The sequence below is a fragment of the Rosa rugosa genome, chromosome 6 (genome assembly GCF_958449725.1).
Source record: "Rosa rugosa chromosome 6, drRosRugo1.1, whole genome shotgun sequence".
Classification (NCBI taxonomy): domain Eukaryota; kingdom Viridiplantae; phylum Streptophyta; class Magnoliopsida; order Rosales; family Rosaceae; genus Rosa; species Rosa rugosa.
In genome coordinates, this window is record NC_084825.1 from 46,927,238 (window position 1) to 46,949,996 (window position 22,759).

Below are 22,759 nucleotides of genomic sequence, written 5' to 3' on the forward strand. Positions count from 1 at the left end.
TCTCTTTTTCCCGCCAAAAGTCCCCTTAACTAACCGACTCGTAACAAACCTCCCCTCATTTCAAACCCGAGGCAAAAACCCCTGCAACTTCTCCAAGACTCTCTCTCTCTCTCTCTCAGAGTCCAGCCATGGCTTCCCACTTCTCTCTCTCCTCCGTCTCTCTCCTCACCCTCCTCTCTCTCCTTCTCACCGCAACCGCCTCGCCGGACACAGCCTCCACAGTCATCGGCGCCACCTACTCCGCCTCCACCGCCGCAACCTACCCCACCCCGCCGACCCCGGAGCGCGTGGCCTCCGCCGTCTCCTCCCTCGGGCTCTCCTCGCTCCGCCTCGACGTCTCCGACCCCGGCCTCGTCCGCGCCTTCCTCTACTCCAACACCACGCTCCTCCTCACCATCCCCAACGCGCTGGTCCCGCCACTCGCCGCCAACCGCTCCAACGCCATGCGGTGGCTCTACGCGCACGTCGTCCCCTTCTTCCCGCGCACCAAGATCGCCGCCATCTCCGTCGGCAACGACGTCCTCGAGTCCACGCCGGAGTTCTCGCAGTTCCTCCTCCCGGCGATCCAGAACGTCCACCTGGCTCTCCTCGACCTCGGGATCCGCAAGATCTCCGTCTCCACCACCTTCTCCTTCGTCAACGTCGTCACGACGCCGTTTCCTCCCTCCGCCGCGCAGTTCCAGGACGCGCCGCTCGAGACGGTGATCAGGCCTCTGCTTCAGTTCTTGCGCGACACCAACTCCTCCTTCTTCATCAACGTCTACCCCTACAACCTCTACCGGCTCCGGAGCGAGATTCCGATCGGGTTCCCTCTCTTTCAGGAGCACCCGTTCAGTTTCCGAGACGACATGACCACCGGCGTGCGCTACCGGAATCTCTTCGACATGATGGTCGACGCCGTCATCTCCGCCATGGCCGTCGCCGGACACGAGAACATTCCGCTGATCGTGACGGAGACGGGTTGGCCCAGCTCCAGCACCGACCCGAGAGAAGTCGACGCGAACCCGGTTTACGCGGAGCTCTACATCAAGGGGCTATTGGGCCACCTTAGGTCGGGTCGGGGCACGCCGCTCCGAAAAGAAGGGGTGCCTCTGGTTTACATCTATGAGCTGATTGATAAGCAAGTGAGGCAGGGACGCAACTGGGGAATTCTGTTTCCGAATATGACCAAGAAGTACAAGAGCGTTGACTACAGCTCTGGCTCTGATAGCGTTCTTGGGGGTTTCGGATTCTTGAAGATGGTGGTTGGTCAATTCTTGGTCTTTGCTTTCCTCTTGCGTGGTAATGCTGCTATTTCTCTGCTCTAGCTACTGTGATTTAGTTCAGTGCTTGTTTTCATTGCTATGAAGATGCTTAGCTCAGTTTTTGGTAACCTGCAAATTGGGGAGAACTGAAGTGTTGGGGCTTTGATTTTCACTCTGGGTTGCTAATTTTACTTTGATTTCTGTAGAGATTACTTGGTCTCTGTAAGTAGGGTTATTTTGTACAAGAGATCATATTCTTGGTGATGTAGTCAATGGATCCACTGATCCTTAATGTGTTTCATATACATCAATGATGTGTAAAGAGATTTCAGTAGAGTTTGCAGAGAAATTAATGTGAAAATTACTTGCTTTCTGGTGTTGTGATTTGAGTTCATCAATTAGTTTTTGGCTTTTCTTTTCTATTATTGCTTTGCTTTGGGTGTCTTCAATTCTGGAAATTGACCTCAAATTACTTGCTTTCTGGTGTTGTGATTGAACTTCATCCCTGAGTGTCTTAAATTCTGGAATTTCACTTCAGTTTACCCTTTCAATTGTAGCTTGGCATGTAGTTTAGAAAACCAAAACAGAGAAAGCACAAAAGGAAACCATGAAATATCATTCTGGTGTAGTGGATTGTGCCTCAAGGAACGCTCTACCATGCTCTCCAGTTAAGCATGCCACACTATAATACACAGAAATACTACACAGATGACTGAGATGAGATCACTATTAGTCTATTACCCTTTTATTTAGCTAAAAGGAAATCTGTCTCTAATGTAACTAAACAAAATAGAGCAACCAGCATAGTTAATAGAAGTTCTGGTTTAAGTTTAGGCTTCTTAACAGGCATGACATTCAACACTATAGTCTATAGTTCTATACCATAATTCTAAACGTGCGTATGCAGTATTAGGGGAAATAAATAGAACACAATATACAAGATATGCATGACATAGGTCATTTGCCTACAAATCATCCACTACCACAGCTAGAAAGAAAAACTGAAGTTGCTACAGAGAAATGTAGCTAAACTTATGCAAATGTATATCCCAAGTAAAATTCAGTACCTTACCAGCTCCTCTCCTTTTAGACCCTCCTCAGAAGCGAATCAGCCACATGTCCTGAGTTATGTTTGTGGTCTTGTGTCACATAGAGGATGTGAAAACTAGCTCATGGGGAAACTCGATTGGATCGTTCAGGAAGATTTGTGCTCGAAATTTAGTACCACTTTTTCAGGCCTACATACTGGGACGGTTTTGTTCAGCAATTACAGCTGCTTGCCATAAATTCATCAGCTTTGAAAGACACAAAAGTTATCAATCCTGAGGCTCTTTTGCAGTTGGTTTGAGGCACTTTTACAGTTACTTACTTACAGACTCATGGCAATGTACATTGCATTCCCGGCAAAAGTGCTATGAGATTAAGGATTCTTCTGTTTGATTATGAAGCTAGAAGATGCCCATAATCTTACAGAGGTCACACAACAGAGAAACAAAACTTTTATCCTATGTGTATGCTTGATTATATATGGATGACTATGAACTTCAAATAACCTGGGGATTGAATTCTCTGCTAGCAATTTCTTATTCAGAGTAATATGTAGTCTGTATTAGCAAAGTCTTCATCTTTCATTTAAGCAGATGACATTTTCAGTGAGAACTTTCAAAACTACAAGGAGTTTTGTTGCATAGTCTGAGTGGCTTTTTAAGTTTTAAAGGTAACAAAGTGAAGGAGCTTTCACTATGTGGTTTGCTAACTTCTTAAATCTAATACAAAGGGTGACCAACTAATTGCGCAGCAAAATTAGTGTTTCAAAGAGAGTGCCAACAAATTTTGAAGTCACATTGTTATGCGCTACATATTTGAGCTTGTCCATTTACTCTATTAAGACAGAATTTGAGTAGATTAGCGTGAAAGAAGTGTTTGATGTTTGAATATTTGTTGACGTGTGATATGGCCAGACAGGCCAGTTGGTTAGTCAAAAAATATGTCTTTAAGCGTTAAAATGGTTATAACTTACGACTTATTTAAAACGGTGTCATCGCAAGTGAAGCCAAGCATTTCGAAAGATGTTATATGTTTTACCTCGTTGCAAATAAATAAATTTTGTTTGAAACCATGATTAAAAATGATCAGAGAGATACTATATATGGTAAAAACATGAAAGGAAAACGAACTCTACTAAAAAAAGCTTGAAAAATTAAAAAAAATAAAGAAAAATGGACTAACTCAAATGGGTCATGGGCCTAGTATAAGAATTGCTCGACCATTTCCTTGGGTTTGGGCCTATTGCAAAACTGAAAGACGACAGAAAGTCCGACGGCTGGCGAAGTAACACGACGTCGTTTCAAGTTTCAGAGACGAGAGACCCTTCATCTTCTTCCCAAAGATGAGTGCGTACAACTGCAAAGTGCAATTGCCGCCCTTTTAATCGCAGGTATGGGATTGGGATTTCTCTCTCCCTCTTTCAATTTCTCTGCCTTCTTAATTTAATTGATTTTTCTGTTTCTGTTCTATTTTAGATTCACAGAGATTGTTCTTATGTAATTAAGCTCCAGAATTACTGTAAATTATTATAAAAGGTCTCTGTTTTCCTGTAAGCCCTTTTTTGATCTGATTGTACCTTTTTTTTTTTTTTTTGGCAATAAGATCTGATTGTATTTTGAATCCAATTTCATCTGGGTTTTCTGTTTTCATTACGTTTTAGAATTTGGGATCATAAAGTGCTCATCTTTTTGCTTCTGTTTGGTTGCTGGGGAAAATGTACTAATAGAACCCCAATCTGAATAGTTCTTAATTATTATTCTTTGCCTTTTTTTAAGTTCTATTTCTTCTTTGCATTTCCAACACTAATCAATTTGGGATTGGGAAAGAGATTCATAGGCTCTTACATTTGTTTTCTGGTATAGTCTGGAATAAACAATTGGAGTTGAACAAGGGATGTTTGGCTCATCAACCCCGAAAGCTACGTGGTCGCCTGCGCACCGCAAAATATTCTTTGATCTTTGTCTAAATGAGGTATCGAAAGGGAATAGGCCAGGGACACATTTTACTAAGGAGGGATGGAAGAATATCGTGGATTCGTTCTTCGACGAGACTGGTGTGAAGTATACTAAGAAGCAAATGAAGAATCACTGGGATTTCACTAAGAAGCAGTGGAAAGTGTGGATTAAGCTAGTTGCTGAAAGTAATATGAAATGGGATCCCAGTACAAACAAGTTTGGTGCTAGTGCGAAAGATTGGGCTAACTATATACAGGTATGCTTATTGGTTCACAGTAGCTAAAGTTGTGATGTTTAAGAAAGACATTAGGGAGTTTTGTTCATGAAATGAGATTAGTAATCGCAAGTTCTGTGTCACAGGTTTACCCAGAAGCCGCTCAGTTTCAGTATAAAGAACTCCCGTTCCCTGACAAATTGGAGATAGTTTTTGCTGGAGTTATAGATTCTGAAGGGATGGAGATCTCTTATTCTCGTAAGAGGCAGAATGATAGCTCGGGCAGTTCCTTTATGCAGTCGGAAGAACAAGAGTTGGCAAATATGGAGGGGGAGGATGAGCATCTTTTTGACACTGAGGATGAACATCTTTTTGCTGCTGAGGATGAGCATGGTTTTCATGCCATTCCAATAAAGAGTGGTGAAAAGGTTCAGTCTCATTTAAGAAGCCGTAGAGCAATTGCTAGTGAACCGAGTTTATCTAGCTCATCCCAGACAAAGGCAAAGGCTGTCTGGACGCCTGCATATCACAGAGCATTTCTGGATCTATGTGTAGAAGAGACATTAAAGGGTAATAAGCCTAGGACACATTTCACCAGGGATGCTTGGAGGACTATTCTCGAGTCCTTTCAACAAAGAACAGGCCTTGGTTATAATAGGTTACAGTTGAAGAATCATTGGGATATCACAAAGGAACAATGGAGAGTCTGGTCTAAGCTGATTGGAACAAGTAGCATGGGATGGGATCCAAACACGAAAAAATTTGGTGCAACTGAAGAAGTTTGGGCCAACTACTTAGAGGTATAATATATAACTATTTCCATATGATTGAACACTGGGGGGAGATCTTAATGACTTCTTGGTTGTTAAAGCATGTTGGTCTTGTTTTTTTTTTTTACAGTCAAACCCGGAAGCTGCACCTTTCAGATACAAGGAACCTCAGTTCACTGACAAACTGGAAATCATATTTGACGGAACAACAGTTACCGGAGAGACAGAACCTCCTACTAAGCGAAGCAAGTATAATGATAATTCGAGTGCATCTGTTTTGAACATAGATGAACTTGGCATGAGGAACCAAGCTGGAAACATTGAACATTTTGATGCTGTACCAATTTCCTTTAGACAAGCCAAGCTCACTTATAGCATTGGAGAATGCATCGACTGTCTTGATGCCATGGAGGAAGTCGTACAAGGAAGTGATCTCTATCTGTTTGCATTAGATGTATTCCTGAAAAAGGAATACAGGGAAATATTTCTTCAACTGAAAAAGCCTAATGTAAGGATTGCATGGTTGCTGCGGCTGCAGTCAGTTGGTCCACCTTTGGTATAACATATTGGATGCTTGTTTTCTTTCGGATTTCTCGGGCTTCTTTTGAATATCAGATTTCTCTTGTTGTTTGGTACAAATTATTAGGCAGGTCCTGCTTGTAGCATTTTCTTGAATGATTGTTAATGCCTCAGTAAATGCCAAGGAAAATAAGTTTTTGGTACGGTTTTGGGTTGTCTGTAAGCAAACTCCCATGTGAACTTGTATGAATAAACTCAGAAAAAATTGGATACACAAACTAAAAAGAAACCATATACTATTATTTGGCAAAACTTATGCAATTCATGAACAATGTTTACAATAATTGTAACAATACTTGTATTTGACATTTCTTGACAACAAATACTCCGGAGCAGAACAACTGTATTTACATGGCTGCTTCAGAATGGAAAGCAATGTGTATCAAGCAACAACATGAAGTTGGAAAGTGATCTATTTTGGTGTATGTATGTCTTCAATTTGATATTCAAAATTGTTGTATATTGGGTTCGGAAGCTTAAAAATACGCCTTCCTAAAAATGGTCCTCTTAGAGCATCCATGTGACTGCTTATAATGCCGATTATGCGAAATCCTTCTCTCTGCATTGCAGCCCTTCGTTTAGAGAAGTAGTCACTGCTATCCATATGCAGTTCAGCTTCTGATCTGCTGACCATATCAATCAACGTTACAACATCAAAATATCAAATACAAGCTTTATTTATATCAGAAATCGCACAAGGTAAACAAGGGAAATTGGGCTATTTTAGACTTAGAAAGTCATGGTTCCAATGAATCTGAAGACGTCAATAGTACCTCATAATCAATGAAGACCAAGCTGTGTATCCGGCAGATACAAGATACTCTACGGAGGTATTCCTATGTGTCTCTGGCTTTCTTGATAACAAAATCAAAGGCCAACCACTAGAATGAAGTTTCATGTATAGTCTCAGAATAAGCATGTGCTTCAGATGCTTTGCCTCTTCCATACAATCACTACAACCATAGTGATCATATCTGTGCAAAAAGACAATTCTTTATAATTTAGTAAACATGGCTATTCAAATTAAAAAAACACCAAATAAGAACAAATCAGTAAAGGTTAGAAGGAAGATTACCGGTGCACTGAAAAATTACTATACTGGGGGTTTAAAGAAAGAATGTCATCTACATCCATCAACACAACATCCAGACCATCGTGTTGCGGAGTAATACTACCAAAATAGTCCTCAACTATCCCCATGGTAGAATTTAAATCTGTTGCATATTGACCTTGTTTGATGTACTGAGAAGCAACAACCCTGCATACTGAAGGGAACTGATCTGCCTCAAAGTTGTTGAGTTCCATATGCAGAGAGAAGATATGGCAGTAATTTGAATCATAACTTGGTTTCTGAACCTCAACGATTCCACGGCTCTTGCTTTCACAAGACTGCAGCATTACCGTCAGTGCAATCAGCAAAGTGATGAATAATAACCCGACTGTGACGAGTGAAGCAATGAAGATTGTTGTAGCAAAGGACGACATGTAGAACCCCGACTCCATTGCATAACTACTTGTTCTCTCTGTGTCCAGGAACAAGATTATGAGTTAATTACTCAAGCTCAACCTGCTTTTGATTTATGGTCTAAAGCTAAAATCTTTCACTAGTCTACCAAGCAGCAATCGACACACCAGATCATACATCAGAAGAGAATAGATTTCAAAGGCACAAGAGAGTTTACACAGATTTTCCTACTAGTTTTCCAGTTACTGAACACAGCATTTCTTTTCATTTCCAAATACGTTATTTCGTAGCACAATAGTTTTTCAATAAGAATCACACCATCCCAACATTCATGACAAGTCCAAGTAAGTTAAAAATTCCCAAAGTTTGTAGAATGGTGTCACATACCAGAAACTTCACGACTCGAAAGACTCTGGGCGGAGTACTCTCGCTCCATATGGTGGCCATAAGCAGACATGGTTATAGCCCAAAGAAGCAATCGCCGGCTCAATTAGTCTGCCAAAGAACCAAAGGTCCCCTTCCAGTTCATAGAAAGATCACCTGCAATTTACAAGGTGACAAATCAAACATCACTGTAAAAGTTAGCACATGTGAGATTCCAAGTTCTAAGTATCCATTGAAAAAAGAAATCCTCATCTTACAACATGTAGATAATATAAAATTACAATATTTCAGAGGTTACCCATTTGGGCATGTGGCTCATTCAGTTGATTTCATCAATCCAACACCCACCAGATATGGAAAATCTCAAAACCTTTTGATTCAAGTTCATGCAAACAGATGAAATGGTCAGCTGGGTCAACTATAATTTGTACTGATTAGATCATTAGACATATAATACTGTCAACTAGGTGTGATTACAGTATGGCAAACCAGTCATTTCACTACATCATCCAAGATTGGTTTGTCCATAAAACTACAAATACAACCCAGAGAGTCATCCATGAAAACCAATAATACAACCTGACAATCATCTATTCAAGAATATAATAGAGTCAAATATGATGGCTTTTAAATGACTAAGCAACAGAGACGGTGAGTGTGAGAGTGGGAAAGAAGAGTAGAAATGGAGAATTACCTCTGGTGTACATTGATGGAGTTCTCTGAAACAAGTCACAGGAAGCTTCCTTTCTTCAAATCACCATCATGATGTTTTGTACTTTGTACAGGGATCCTTTCAGTCTTTGCACTATAAAGGGTAGTTTTGTGACTTTGTCCAAAGAAACCTCAACAATGTCTTTTTTTCTTTTTCTTTTTTTGGAACGAACCATGAACCTCAACAATGTTTAAGCAGTCCATCCAAATAAATGTTCTTTTCCTTTTTTTTTTTTAAAAAAAAATATCTAAATTAATCGCTAACATAACCGAGATATTTTGCTATCTCAACAAAAATAATTCAAATAAATGTTTCGGTATCGACTCCTTACGGATCGGAATAGAGTATTCACTTATTTTGCTTTCATTCTGCCAAGAAGAGATAATTAGAGGAACACCCCACTTGAATCAGAATCAATTTGGTTTTGTGGATATGTGAAGAAGGTATTGGGCTATCACTGATAATGGGAATAGAGATCTGCATATTCATTTGAGAAAGTATTATATTGTTATTATTTTTTATATATAATCGAGTAAGGAACTAGATAATTAAAGAAGCTCTTAAAACATCTATAATTGAGTCTATCAAATAAAACAGCAGCAGCTGTAGTGTAAGGAAGATCACGATTGCACACACGACTTGCACTAAGAATAGACGTATTTGATTTGATAAGGTACTAGCTTACCAACATTTTGCACTCTCTTTTTCATAGTAACAGGGTTGAGAAATACTATGAGCAATTTGAACTCATACGTTCTTATCCAATTATGCTCAATTTGCTTCCAACTCTGAATTATTAACCTTTAGTCAGTTGGTTCTGTATAACAACTGTCTAGTAGTAGTATCTCCACTAATAATAATAACAAAAACAAACCCTGCATAGTTTTCATATCTACAAAACAGAAGGTACAGACCACTCGTGTATGATCTAAAATATTATTCAATCAGCTACATTTTTCTTTAAGATCATATCACAGCCAGGTCAACATGAAAATGATTCTTGTCCCGAAAGCTGTCACTTGTCACCCTTTAGAGACAAATGGGGTTGATGATGATGATCACACATAGGAAGAGCTTTTTCTAATGGCAATTCTTCAGGGGCCCTAAATAATTGAGACAATATGATTCTCTTACCAGCCAAATCCAGTTGCTTTTCTGCAATCACATTTTCAAAGAACTTCTACTGCTTTTCCCTTAAATTTGCATTCATGGCCGAGTCTACTCTCCTTGCCAATTCTTCAGCTGCTCCAATAGTGTTGGGATGCTGTAAGGAGTTCAGTCTTCGGTTTGTAATGTAAGTCCAGCGTACACATAAAATCTCTTATAGTTTTCGAGCCAAATGGTATTCCTCTTATAGCACAATTTAATTAGCTCAACTAAATTTGCTCTATAAGGCATGAGTTTGGGCTAAATGCAGATTTGGTAAAGACTACATCACTTATCCATGCCTATGACATATGAACCACAACTTTAACAGGTTTTGTTAGGTGGTCTATCAAGGTTCTTCTTCTTAATGTGTACATACAGAATCAAGGGAAAATAATTTTCAAAAGAAAGTACAAGACATAAAGACAACAAAGTTGTTTTTACCTACAAACGTGATTCAGGCGACTTATCACTCAGATAGGAAAGACTTCCACTGGCCACACCAAGATTGCCTTCACTGTTTTCAAAATTAATAGGGTTAACTTTGTGCGGCTTTCTTGTGTATCTTGACGCCCCAATTTCACCAGGCTTAGCTATCTGATATATTGAAGAAGAAATTGTTTACTTTGAGGATAAGTGGAAATGGAAGTACATTAATGTTAACATTTATATCAGAAAATTCACCAACTTAAAGTAACCCAATGATATGTAGCACTGCATATCACAATCAAAGTCAACCAATATGTTATTGAATCGGTTAAACCTGTCAAAAAGTGTTGACACATAATCATGAGTCTCGATCTGCAAAACAAAGCAAACTACTTGAATCAGAAAGAAAATCTCCAACCAACATTAAGCATGCATAGCAGAGCTATCCTGTCTGACAGCTATCCCCTGGTCATCACAATTAAATGACGATCTAAAATTGATATGGAGTTTAAAATTCAGAACCCAATAAACTTGATAAAATGTTTTACTGAATAGACTTTATAAGCACAGGAAAGATATCTCAGTGACATAAGGATTAAAGCACACTCCCAAGAGATGTTACAAACTCTTTAGCAATTTGCGGCCATTTGATTCTAGGATATGCAACAAAAAGAGCATTGTAATTTCCTACAGAACCAGCAAACTTTCCCGTTATCTCCACCCGAGAAATTCTATGCCTTTGTCTGCTCAATCTGACTGCAAAAATTGCCAGCTCCTTCCCCAAAGTTGTGGGTGAGGCTGTCTAGAAGATAATAAAAGACAAGGGCATACTAACCACATTAGAAGGTATCAGTAAATCCCACATCCTTTAAAATCACAACAAAAGAACATAAATCGTAAAGGTAACCCAACTTTTCCAAATAAAATTTGCTCATACTTTACTGGAAGTAATCGGTTTACAAGATATGGAATAATACATGTTTCTCAAAGACCAAGTTTAAATGATCATGTACATGGAAAACTTGCGTTTTACCTGTCCATGAGTGCGAAAAAGCATGGGAGCAGAAGCGTAATCCTTAGCCATCTTACATATTGCTGAATCAAACTATCCATGGCAGGAAAGAAGCAAAGCAAACCAATGGAGTCCTCAAAGGCATTAAAGGTTATAGATTTTGGCCAGAATTTTATAGAGTTCATGCTTTATTTGGTGAAATTTAAAAAATTTCTTTCCCACGATATGTAAATTTGAATTTGGGAATGATGAATGAGATTAACAACTAAACCTACCCTAAACTCACAACTGAAGACACTTTCGAAGAAGATGACATGCATCCACAAAAGGCAGCAAAGCAAAGCAAAAGAATGCCTCAAAACTTCGACTGTGAATTCTCTGGTGATTCTTCTTCTTCTTCTTCAGAGTAAGATCAAGGATTCAAAATCGATCAAACTGATGGGACAAATGGGTTTGATCGAATAGTCTGGGTGAGAGGTTCTGCTTCTGCGCAAACCAAGTCTCACTTCGAAGCGGCGCGATACGGCAAAAGAGACCTGAAAGGAGAGGCAAGAACTATATTGTTGGAGAAGAGAGATCTCACGTTGGAAAAATGACAAATAAAATAGGGTTAAATACTGATTACCCTGTAGTTTGGATCCAAAATCAATTCAGTCCATGAACTTCTAATTTCATCAAAAACACCTCTGCACTTTCAATTTTGATCTAATAGGTCCAATTTGTTAGTTTTCCAATAATTGAAATAATCAAACTACAACTTGAACTCATAACAGAATATTAACGAATTGGACATATTAGATCAAAATTGAAAGTATAGGGGTGTTTTTGATGAAATTAGAAGTCCAGGGACTAAATTGATTTTGGACCTAAACCATAGGGTAGTAACTAGTATTTAGCCCAATAAAATATAACTTATAAGTGGGTGGATCACACCTAATTGTACCGAGGCCTTTCGTGATTAAAACTCAACACCTATCGGGTGGTTAAGTTGGGACAATATAGGTACAATGGTGGACCACGGGCCACGCTTGTCGCTGTTTAACATGATATCAGAGCGGGTCCCTCTTATCATGGGCCTCAATTTGGAAATTTGGATCCTTTATACTGCCATCAGAATATTCCGATTGGATTGTTACCAACCGATATAAGACTTGTGTCCCAAGAACTAGGTTGCACGTGAGGGGGCGTGTTAGAGAAGAGAGATACTGCCATCGGAATCGGATTGTTACCAACCGATATAAGACTTGTGTCCCAAGAACTAGGTTGCACGTGAGGGAGCGTGTTAGAGAAGAGAGATACTGCCATCGGAATATCGTGTTAGAGAAGAGAGATACTGCCATCGGAATCGGATTGTTACCAACCGATATAAGACTTGTGTCCCAAGAACTAGGTTGCACGTGAGGGGGCGTGTTGGAGAAGAGAGATCTCACATTGGAAAAGTGACAAATAAAATATAACTTATAAGTGGGTGGATCACACCCAATTGTACCGAGGCCTTTCATGATTAAAACCTAACACCTATCGGGTGGTTAAGTTTGGACATTATCGGTACAATGGTGGACCACGAGCCATGCTTTCGGGTGGTTAAGTTTGGACAATATTGGCACAATGGTGGACCACGAGCCACGCTTGTCGCTGTTTAACATATATGTGGAGATTGGTTTAGTGTGAAATCGATCATAGTGAGTAGTTAACATTTGTCATTCGCTAAAATATACAGTAAAAGGATCAATGTGCATTTATAAATTGGAGTTTTAGCAAGTTTACTTATTGCATCTCTTCCATGCCATCATCAGTGCCAGTCTGTATGGATTTAAATAGGAAACACTAGTTTATATAAATCTACTTATTAGACTTTGAAAAATATAGTTCTTTGAAGAGAAAGACAACAAGCTAATATTAAGTGAAATTGATTAGTATATGGAGCGATGCAAACGCATCGAAAGAAAACAATGAAGCAAAACAAAAAGCGCAAGTGCATCTAATTTTAAAGAGTAACCAAAATATAACTAAAAGAAGCAAAGACTAGAGTTGAATATAGACAACGATGGGGCTCCTGACTTGGAAAGCACCATCATCCCACACCAAAGACGCAGAGACCATACTTGATTGCTCAATCGGCCCTTTTACAGTGACTACAAAAGATTTCTTTTGTCCAAGAGATGTGAACGACAGCACACTTGGATCCACATTGATTTTGAGTCCCGATGGAGCCACCACTTTAGCTCTGTATATAGAATTTGATGATCCGACATTAGTGACAGTCCTGTGGAAAACCCCATTGACGAATTTCGGATCCTTGATAGGAAGAGCAAAAGAAGGATAATTCAGGTCATTGACTGTTTCATTATTAGATTTTGATGAGCATAAGGTAGTCTTGTCCCTGGTTATTTGTTCTAATAGTTTGTCACTGTATCCTTGTGAACACAAAAAATCTACATAGTCTTGTACATCAAGATCGTAAACCAAACCAGGATATGGAGCTCTGGAAGGGTTTATTAGGCCAGCTCCATATGCAATTTCAGCGTGCGGGGTAGTTTTGGCACTCATAGGTGTAGCTGCAAAAGATTGGAACTACGCAAGGGTGGTTAGGTCTTTTCTCATCTGGTCCGATAACTAATCCAATATTTAGTAACATAACATTACTATCCCTATAGAGATAAAAATAAAATAAATAATAATAATAATAAATAAATAAATAAAAACACTCTTCTTTGCAAATTATAAAAACAAACCAGTAGTGATGAGAGCCGATTGGACAGCAGCCGGTGACCATTTAGGGTGAAATGATTTGACGTACGCAGCTACAGACGAAGCATGGGGGCATGCCATTGATGTGCCGGTTGCCAATTTGTATTTAGCTCCATTACTAACATTTGGGGGAAATGCTGCTAGAATGTAAGTTCCCGGAGCCGCTATATCTGGCTGTAAGGCCATATACATAGAATTGTTAAATATGTTCTACTTCATCACCTGCAATATCATTCCTCTTGCTAGAGCTTAGATATACAATTAAGATTTCATTATGATCGAATCAAGGTAGTCACCTTCAGTATGTTAGGATTCAACGCGTTTGGACCCCTTGATGAGTAGGAGGGCACGTATGGAGCCAATACATCATTGATCTCTTTACTTTTCCAAATAGTTGCAGTTGGGTCCCTATAAGATCAAGATTAATAACATGCATATCGTAATATCCATGGTTAATAGTTCATAAATTACCTTGTTTTGTTTATGTATTTGTAAATGTTGCTATTATCTTCTAAATTGACGTAAGCTGCTGCTACAGGGTTATCAGCATATTCGGTTTCCTCGACAACTTGTTTGCCCGTCAGAATAATTCCCATTGAAGCATTCCACCATTTGGCACCATCCCCAGCCCCCTTCCCATCCTTATCGGGGCGATCACAAAGCACAATTTTACCTTTGATCTTATCTGCATCTAAGCTATCTCCAACACAAAACCTGTAGTTAATTTAGTAATATCAAATATCAAACAGCACCATATGTAGTTTTGAGAATGGTCAAATTTTGATGACGTAAAATATAAAACTTGATGTGTGAAACTGTGAATGATAATTAGGGTCAACTTCAGCATATTGAACAACAATAACAATAGAAACAATATTCACCCAAGCTTAATAAGTCTTTAATGAATGAAGTCCTAATTGAAAGATTAATACCTAGATGCATATCCTTTACCATCTTCTTTTTTACTGGGTGCATCTCCACCGTAAATTAACGGGTAAAATTTACCTTTGAGGTCATGTAGATGTACGGAAAGTCCCTGATAGTTAATATACAAACAAAAGTTACGGAATAGAAATAATGTGAGTAGCAGTTGCAAAGCTAGATTTACCTTTAAAGGGAAATTACTGGTCCCCCCCCCTATTCTTTTTGGGATTCGACAGTTCAGTCCCTGCTATTTCAATTTTAACAGATAACTCCCCACACATTCAAATTTCACACAATTTGGTCCAAAATGACAATTTTACCCCACTTCCTCTTTTTTTTTTTTATATATCTAATACACACACACACACACATACACATTTTATATGAAAAATTCTACAATGTGTTAACGTATGACATGCATACAATTGCCTTAAAAGTAGTAAAATGAGTCCTCAAAATAGTAATATTAGTCCTCAAAGTGGTAACATGAGTCCTTAAAGTGGTAAATTTTCTTAGTTACCACATGAGTCCTCAAAATAGTAATATTAGTCCTCAAAGTGGTAACATGAGTCCTTCAAGTGGTAAATTTTCTTAGTTTACTATATGAGTCCTCAAAATAGTAATAATAGTCCTCAAAGTGGTAACATGAGTCCTTCAAGTGGTAAAAATAGTTAATGTATGAGAAATGTTAACATACCATAGCTGTACCCCATTTTATATACACACACATATGTATAAAATTATACATATATTTATATATCTACATATACATATACATACATATATATATATATATATATGTATCTCAGATCCTATCCAGAGCGATGCCTCGCTTTGAAATTTCAGAGCGAGGTTAGGGTTTAGGGTCACTTTTCGGTCGCATATCCACATCTCGACCGTTCAGTTTTTAGGTACTAATGCATAGATCATCTCTGCAAAATTTCAGCCAAATTGATGATTTTTAAGGTATCTAACTCGCTTAAACCAATGGACGAACTGAATATGTCCAACCTGAACCGTACTAGCTTTAAGGCAGTTATCAATGCCTTAACGACTATCAATTTGGCTGAAATTTGGCAGAGCTGATCTATACATTAGTATTTAAAAACTGAACGGTCGAGATGTGGATATGCGACCGAAAAGTGACCCTAAACCCTAACCTCGCTCTGAAATTTCAAAGCGAGGCATCGCTCTGGATAGGATCTGTATAGATATACATACACATTAGATATATAAAAGTAATTTGTAAATTTTTTTATAATATGAAACATAAACATAGTATATAGACTTACCAAATACATAAACACATTAGATATATATGTATACATACATATACATATATATACATACACACACACACACACACACACACACACATACATATCTATATACATATACATATCTATATACATATATATCTACACACACACACACACACACACAGATATATATATATATATATATATATATATATATATATATATATATATATATATGTACACACACACATATATACATATAAATATATATAAAAAGAGAGAGAGAGAAGAATAAAAATATATATACACACACATATACATATATATATATATATATATACATACATATATACTCTCTCACACACACACACACACACACACACACACATATATATAAAGAGAGAGAAGAATAAAAAATATACACACACACACACACACACACACACACACACACACACACATATATATATATATATATAAAAGAGAGAGAGAAGAATAAATAAAAATAAAAAAAAGAATAAGTGAGGGGTAAAATGGTAATTTTGGATCAAATTGTGTGAAATTTGAATGTTTGGGGAGTTATCTGTTAAAATTGGAATAGCAGGGACTGAAGTCACTGAACTGTCGACGCATCAAAAGGACAGGGGGGACCAGTAATTTTCCCTTTAATTAATTACCTCATAGATTTTACCATTACCCAATTGAACCTTGGTGATGAACTGACGGTTTGTGGTGGTAGCAGCCACAGAAAGTTGCCATGGTGCAATGTTTTCCACAGTTTTTTTTAGCGGACCTTCATTACCAGCAGCCATAGAAACCAATATCCCATTTACGGTAGCGTGAAATGTCCCAATTGCAAATGCGTCATTCAAAAAGTCAGCTGGCGCATCGGTTCCGGTGGAAGCACTGAGAATGTCGACACCGTCAGCAATGGCATCATCGATTGCCGCTAGAAGCTCTGCACCACCACAACCATCCTTCCAACATATTTTGTACACCGCAATACGTGCTGATGGCACCGCTCCTCTTGCTGTTCCCAACCCTAAACCATTTATGCTCGCGTTGCTCACTGCATTCCCAGCTGCTACTGATGCGCAGTGGGTTCCATGACCGGATGAGTCTCTTGGAGACTGAATCTCTCCTTCTTCGAAGTCACTATCTTTGTAATACCGTGCTCCGATGATCTTACTGTCAAGATAATAAATTATAAATCCATATAAGTACAAAGAGTCATTTATTTACATGCATGTTAGGTATGATGATTGTCTTATATGGATCAATTCATTAGCATACTTGTTACAAGTGAAGTTGTTATTGCCTTGACATATGCCTTTCCATTTCTTAGGTGGCGGACCAAAACCAACCAGTGGCGGAACTTGGAGCCCAATCTTGGAGGGGCCAAAAATTAATAGTTTAGTAAATTGGGGCAATGGGGGGGCCATATATATACAAAATTGTTGACTTTATTGGTGTTATACACGGCTGGTTAAGGAAATTTGAAAACATTGGGGGGGCCATGGCCCTCACCCGCCCCTATAAGGATCAGCCACTGAAACCAACATCATTAAAGCTATCCAACTCCGGCCAAATTCCACTGTCGAGCACACCGATAATGATATCACTTTCAAAGGGGCCGCTCCCAATTGATTCTGGAAACCCAACGAAATTCCATGACGTTGTTGTTTTGACACTCACCTTTTTACTTGGAAAGACAGACACTACACCATCCATTCCTGTATACATGGATTCGATCATATATATATTTTAACACATACATACATAAATTATAATATTTATACGTACGTACCCTATGCTATCCATTCTCATACGAGTACTACTATTGTTTGTTAAAGGCAAAGATAGGGTTACATGAGTACCAGCCAGTTTTTGTGATTCTTGTTCTGTGAGCATTGCAGCAAATCCATGGAAACTTCTCTTGTAGCTGTGAAGAAGCAGATCTTCATGTGCAATATCATTATTAATGCTGCTATCAACTATGTCTCGTAGAATATTTACATGAAGATCAGGTGTTACTGGCATCCCGTTCTTTGGCTTGTCGCCCATATACACAATATAAGCCTGCATCCAATTGCAAGATCGATTAACTTTAAGTGATACAAAGCTTTGCAAGATTGACGCAAAGAGATCTGACCGAAACTTTACATATCAAATGTATAAGCTCATGTCAGTTAATTTGGCTAAATATGACTAATAGAACTTGGGAGATATACCTTTCGGGCATCCCGAGCAACTGAGTGAGTAACATCAACAAGAAATAGAATACTGCCAATGAGGCTATGGAGGAGAAACCATCGAAGAGCCATAGAATTACTATGTGTATGGTACTACTAGAGCCTATAAACTGCAGTGCCCTCATCCAAGAACTTCAACATGAATTTATAGCACGAGTTGAAATTTTTCACGCAAGCCTCTTTTTTACAGTTCTGGACACGTGTAATGATTTCACCACAATAGTAAATATCGTGGATGTCATTAGGAATAGGAGAAACCCAAAAGCATTTCTTCATGCGGAAGTGTTGCAACATAACTTTGGGATGGTTGATCATTTCCTATCCACAGATAAGAAAGATTGAATTTTAGATAAAAACAGCTCATACAAGATGGAGAGAAATTTGTGGTTATTGAAATTAGTTAATTAGTTTAATATATAATAGCTAGCTTTTGGAACCAACAAACAGATATATGATTTATTTAAAGAAAGGAGTAAAAAAGCTTTTGTATACACACAAATGAGGTTCACACAGATAAGATTATATATGAGAAAAACTAGTCAATATACACAGATGACGTTTACAAAGATAAGATTTCATATGAGAAATTTTGCGATACACACAGATGGTTGTGTGAAAACTACATCCACACAGTCATCCGTGTGAAATATGTTTCTATGTGGTTCCGAGGGGAACCGAGAATCATCATGAGATCAACCATCTTGGGGTTCCATACCTGTCAACCATGAACAAAGGTCAAAGGGAAGACCGGGGTTGCCAGCCTTCAACTCTCTGATACCTATATCAGATACATGTAAGAATGTAGATAAGGCAGGAGTAAGTGGAGAATGGATGCCTACCTTGAACGATAGGAGATGCATGTCAGCCTTTTGTATACAGTGTAGGTTTGGGCTTGTCAGCCTTTTGCTTCCCATGTGGGCCTAAATATGGCTTATTTTGTTGGGAATGTGCGGCTTATGTACGCATTAGGCTTTGGGCCTATCTTGTAGAATTAGTACTCAAGTCTTCTAGTGGTCAGTTGCCGTGTTCTTCCGGTGTTTGTGTACCGTACGTACATGGTATAAACAAAATATATTCCAAAACTAGGGCCACAAAAAATTCACACGGATTTCAGTATAAGACTTACAAGGATTCCCGTATGAATTATGCTGATAATAAACGTCCATGTGAAAATTTAATTCCATCTCAGAGAATAATGCATGTGTCAAAAATTCACACGGATTTGAGTATGAATTAGAGTTGACACACAAAAATCTATGTGAATTTTATTTAAAAATAAAGCGAAAACAAATTAACAAAAAAATTAATTAATGTATTTACATTTAGCACATTATTTCTGGCAAATATTCAATTACACACAGATATTTGTGTGAAACTTTTTTAATATCCTCTTTTGGTCAATGAAAGATATGTATTAGATGGTCTAAATGGTACATCCAAATACAAGAGGTACAAAAGACCCCAACAATAAGAGACACATAGGCCCCAGCAACAAGAGGCACATAGGCCCAGCAATAAAGGCACTTAGGCCCAGCATAAACAAAATAAAACCCGTAATGGGTGTGACCAAATTACAAGTCAGAAGCCCAAAGATAAAAGAAATAAACCCTAAAATTTCTAACAGCCACCACATCTTCATCAGCTGCAAAGTCTTCCTGCAGCAGTAATCAAGTTATTGATTGACGTGAATTCGCCGCCGCAACATCAGATCGTACCACCTTCTCCACAGGTTGTGACACATGTCGGGCACAAGAACGCCTAATAGAAATCGAGTAACCGAAGAGGGAGTGATCACCGAGGTAATTTGGACACCCTCTGTTGAGATAACAAAAATTCGCCAACGGGTGAAAGTTTGTTAAGAGGTGGTGGAGCATGGAGCAGATCTGAAAGCTAAATTGGTCAAACCTATCAAACAAGAACAATAACAAAGGAGGAGGAAAATCTGTGCTAAAAAATTGATGAAAAGTTGATGTGAGATCGGATTTGGATTGTGATGATGGAGTGAAGAGGTGGAGAGGTGATGGGGTTGGTGAGAGCTCGCCCAGTCATGGCAAAGCTCATGATGACAGCAGCAAGAGATGGGTAGATGGAGAACTTGAAGGAAATAGAGGGAAGAAAAAGAGGAGGAAAATGAAGGAAAAGGGCAGATCTGGTCAAGAAAAAGGCTGGGTGGATGGAGTGGAGATGGAGGTAAAAGTTAGCACGTGAGATTCCAAGTTCTATCCATGTAGATAATCTAAAATTACAATATTTCAGAGGTTACCCATTTGGGCATGTGGCTTATGTGGCTCATTCAGTTGATTTCATCAATCCAACACCCACCAGATATGGAAAATCTCAAAACCTTGTGATTCAAGTTCATGCAAATCGATGAAATGATCAGCTAGGTCAACTATAATTTGTACTGATTAGATCATTAGACATATAATACTGTCAACTAGATGTGATTAAAGTATGGCAAACCAGTCATTTCACTACATCATCCAAGATTGGTTTGTCCATAAAACTACAAATACAACCCAGAGAGTCATCCATGAAAACCAATAATACAACAGTTACAACTTGACAATCATATATTCACCAATGATTATATGGAGACAAGCTATGGTACCTACCATTATGAGATACCCTCATTTACAACTATTTGAACAAAAATTTACAAGTATTTGAACCAAAATTACAACATTGAGAACAAAAGTTACCATATTCATTTACACTATTTACAACATTGAGAACAAAAATTACAACATTGACAACGAATTTGTTCAAAACTTGTAAAAGTGTTGTAAGAGGTGTAGTTACCATTATTAGGACAAAAGATTACATAAAGTAGGACTCAAATTACAATTTTGAGAACAAATTTGTTCTCACTTTGTAAGTGTGGGTATGAGATACATACCAGCACACTAGAATTTCCCGATTATATGATATGTAGCGTTGCATATCACAATCAAAGTCAACCAATATGTTATTGAATCGGTTAAACCTGTCAAAAAGTGTTGACATATAATCATGAGCCTCGATCTGCAAAACAAAGCAAACTACTTTAATCAGAAAGAAAATCTCCAACCAACATTAAGCATGCATAGCAGAGCTATCCTGTCTGACAGCTATCCCCTGGTCATCACAATTAAATGACAATCTAAAATTGATATGGAGTTTAAAATTCAGAACCCAATAAACTTGATAAAATGTTTTACTGAATAGACTTTATAAGCACAGGAAAGATATCTCAGTGACATAAGGATTAAAGCACACTCCAAGAGATGTTACAAACTCTTTAGCAATTTGCGGCCATTTGATTCTAGGATATGCAACAAAAAGAGCATTGTAATTTCCTACAGGACCAGCAAACTTTCCCGTTATCTCCACCCGAGAAATTCTATGCCTTTGTCTGCTCAATCTGACTGCAAAAATTGCCAGCTCCTTCCCCAAAGTTGTGGGTGAGGCTGTCTATAGAAGATAATAAAAGACAAGGGCATACTAACCACATTAGAAGGTATCAGTAAATCCCACATCCTTTAAAATCACAACAAAAGAACATAAATCGTAGAGGTAACCCAACTTTTCCAAATAAAATTTGCTCATACTTTACTGGAAGTAATCGGTTTACAAGATATGGAATAATACATGTTTCTCAAAGACCAAGTTTAAATGATCATGTACATGGAAAACTTGCTTTTTACCTGTCCATGAGTGCGAGAAAGCATGGCACCAGAAGCGTAATCCTTAGCCATCTTACATATTGCTGAATCAAACTATCCATGGCAGGAAAGAAGCAAAGCAAACCAATGGAGTCCTCAAAGGCATTAAAGGTTATAGATTCTGGCCAGAATTTTAAATAGTTCATGCTTTATTTGGTGAAATTTAAAAAATTTCTTTCGCACAAAATGTAAATTTGAATTTGGGAATGATGAATGAGATTAACAACTAAACCTACCCTAAACTCACAACTGAAGACACTTTCGAAGAAGATGACATGCATCCACAAAAGGCAGCAAAGCAAAGCAAAAGAATGCCTCAAAACTTCGACTGTGAATTCTCTGGCTGATTCTTCTTCTTCTTCTTCTTCAGAGTAAGATCAAGGATTCAAAATCGATCAAACTGATGGGACAAATGGGTTTGATCGAATAGTCTGGGTGAGAGGTTCTGCTTCTGCGCAAACCAAGTCTCACTTCGAAGCGGCGCGATACGGCAAAAGAGACCAGAAAGGAGGGGCAAGGACTACATGTGGAGATTGGTTTTGTGTGAAATCGATCATGGTGAGTAGTTAACATTTGTCGTTCGCTAAAATATACAGTAAAAGGATCAATGTGCATTTATAAATTGGAGTTTTAGCAAGTTTACTTATTGCATCTCTTCCATGCCATCATCAGTGCCTGTCTGTATGGATTTAAATAGGAAACACCAGTTTATATATGCCATATACTTCTAAATCTACTTATTAGACTTTGAAAAATATAGTTCTTTTGAATAGGGGTGGGCGCGGTGCGGATCGGGCCGGTTTTGGCCTGAAACCGCAACCGCACTGGATAATTCGGAAAGCCCAAATTCCAAACCGCAACCGAGTTATAATTCTTTAGACCGGATTTCCGGTTTCACCGTTTTATCGGTGC

General features: G+C 38.4%; 5 protein-coding genes across 13 annotated transcripts; 2 read left to right on the top strand and 3 right to left on the bottom strand.

The window, feature by feature from the left end:
* The first annotated feature begins 128 nt into the window (after positions 1–128).
* Positions 129–1,307, top strand: LOC133716888 (glucan endo-1,3-beta-glucosidase 2). The gene has a single exon (XM_062143532.1). It carries the CDS (start codon positions 129–131, stop codon positions 1,305–1,307), a length of 1,179 nt encoding a protein of 392 aa, XP_061999516.1.
* A 2,234-nt stretch (positions 1,308–3,541) lies between these two features.
* Positions 3,542–5,952, top strand: LOC133715641 (L10-interacting MYB domain-containing protein-like). The gene is made up of 4 exons (XM_062142229.1): positions 3,542–3,681; positions 4,154–4,502; positions 4,607–5,260; positions 5,361–5,952. The coding sequence occupies exons 2-4, from the start codon at positions 4,185–4,187 to the stop codon at positions 5,790–5,792; spliced, it is 1,404 nt and encodes a 467-aa protein (XP_061998213.1). The 5' UTR covers positions 3,542–3,681; positions 4,154–4,184; the 3' UTR covers positions 5,793–5,952.
* Positions 5,953–6,028: 76 nt separating this feature from the next.
* On the bottom strand, positions 6,029–8,512 carry LOC133715643 (uncharacterized protein At2g39920). Of its 9 annotated transcripts, none has more exons than XM_062142237.1 (6): positions 8,353–8,512; positions 7,957–8,028; positions 7,662–7,814; positions 6,885–7,332; positions 6,583–6,783; positions 6,029–6,435 (listed from the first exon to the last, which is right to left on the bottom strand). In XM_062142237.1, exons 3-6 carry the CDS (start codon positions 7,729–7,731, stop codon positions 6,222–6,224), a joined length of 933 nt encoding a protein of 310 aa, XP_061998221.1. In that variant the 5' UTR covers positions 7,732–7,814; positions 7,957–8,028; positions 8,353–8,512; the 3' UTR covers positions 6,029–6,221. The 9 variants fall into 9 exon arrangements, with proteins under 9 accessions (XP_061998221.1, XP_061998220.1, XP_061998222.1 ...); XM_062142236.1 differs by having other exon boundaries at positions 7,940–8,028; XM_062142238.1 differs by having other exon boundaries at positions 7,916–8,028.
* A 4,339-nt stretch (positions 8,513–12,851) lies between these two features.
* Positions 12,852–18,278, bottom strand: LOC133715639 (subtilisin-like protease SBT4.10). The gene is made up of 10 exons (XM_062142227.1): positions 18,123–18,278; positions 17,769–17,970; positions 17,444–17,624; positions 17,185–17,247; positions 16,569–17,079; positions 14,641–14,744; positions 14,180–14,422; positions 14,005–14,116; positions 13,693–13,882; positions 12,852–13,515 (listed from the first exon to the last, which is right to left on the bottom strand). The coding sequence occupies exons 1-10, from the start codon at positions 18,213–18,215 to the stop codon at positions 12,983–12,985; spliced, it is 2,232 nt and encodes a 743-aa protein (XP_061998211.1). The 5' UTR covers positions 18,216–18,278; the 3' UTR covers positions 12,852–12,982.
* A 2,331-nt stretch (positions 18,279–20,609) lies between these two features.
* LOC133716889 (uncharacterized) lies at positions 20,610–21,880 on the bottom strand. The gene is made up of 4 exons (XM_062143533.1): positions 21,830–21,880; positions 21,402–21,596; positions 21,043–21,167; positions 20,610–20,649 (listed from the first exon to the last, which is right to left on the bottom strand). Exons 1-4 carry the CDS (start codon positions 21,878–21,880, stop codon positions 20,610–20,612), a joined length of 411 nt encoding a protein of 136 aa, XP_061999517.1.
* Positions 21,881–22,759: the final 879 nt, after the last annotated feature.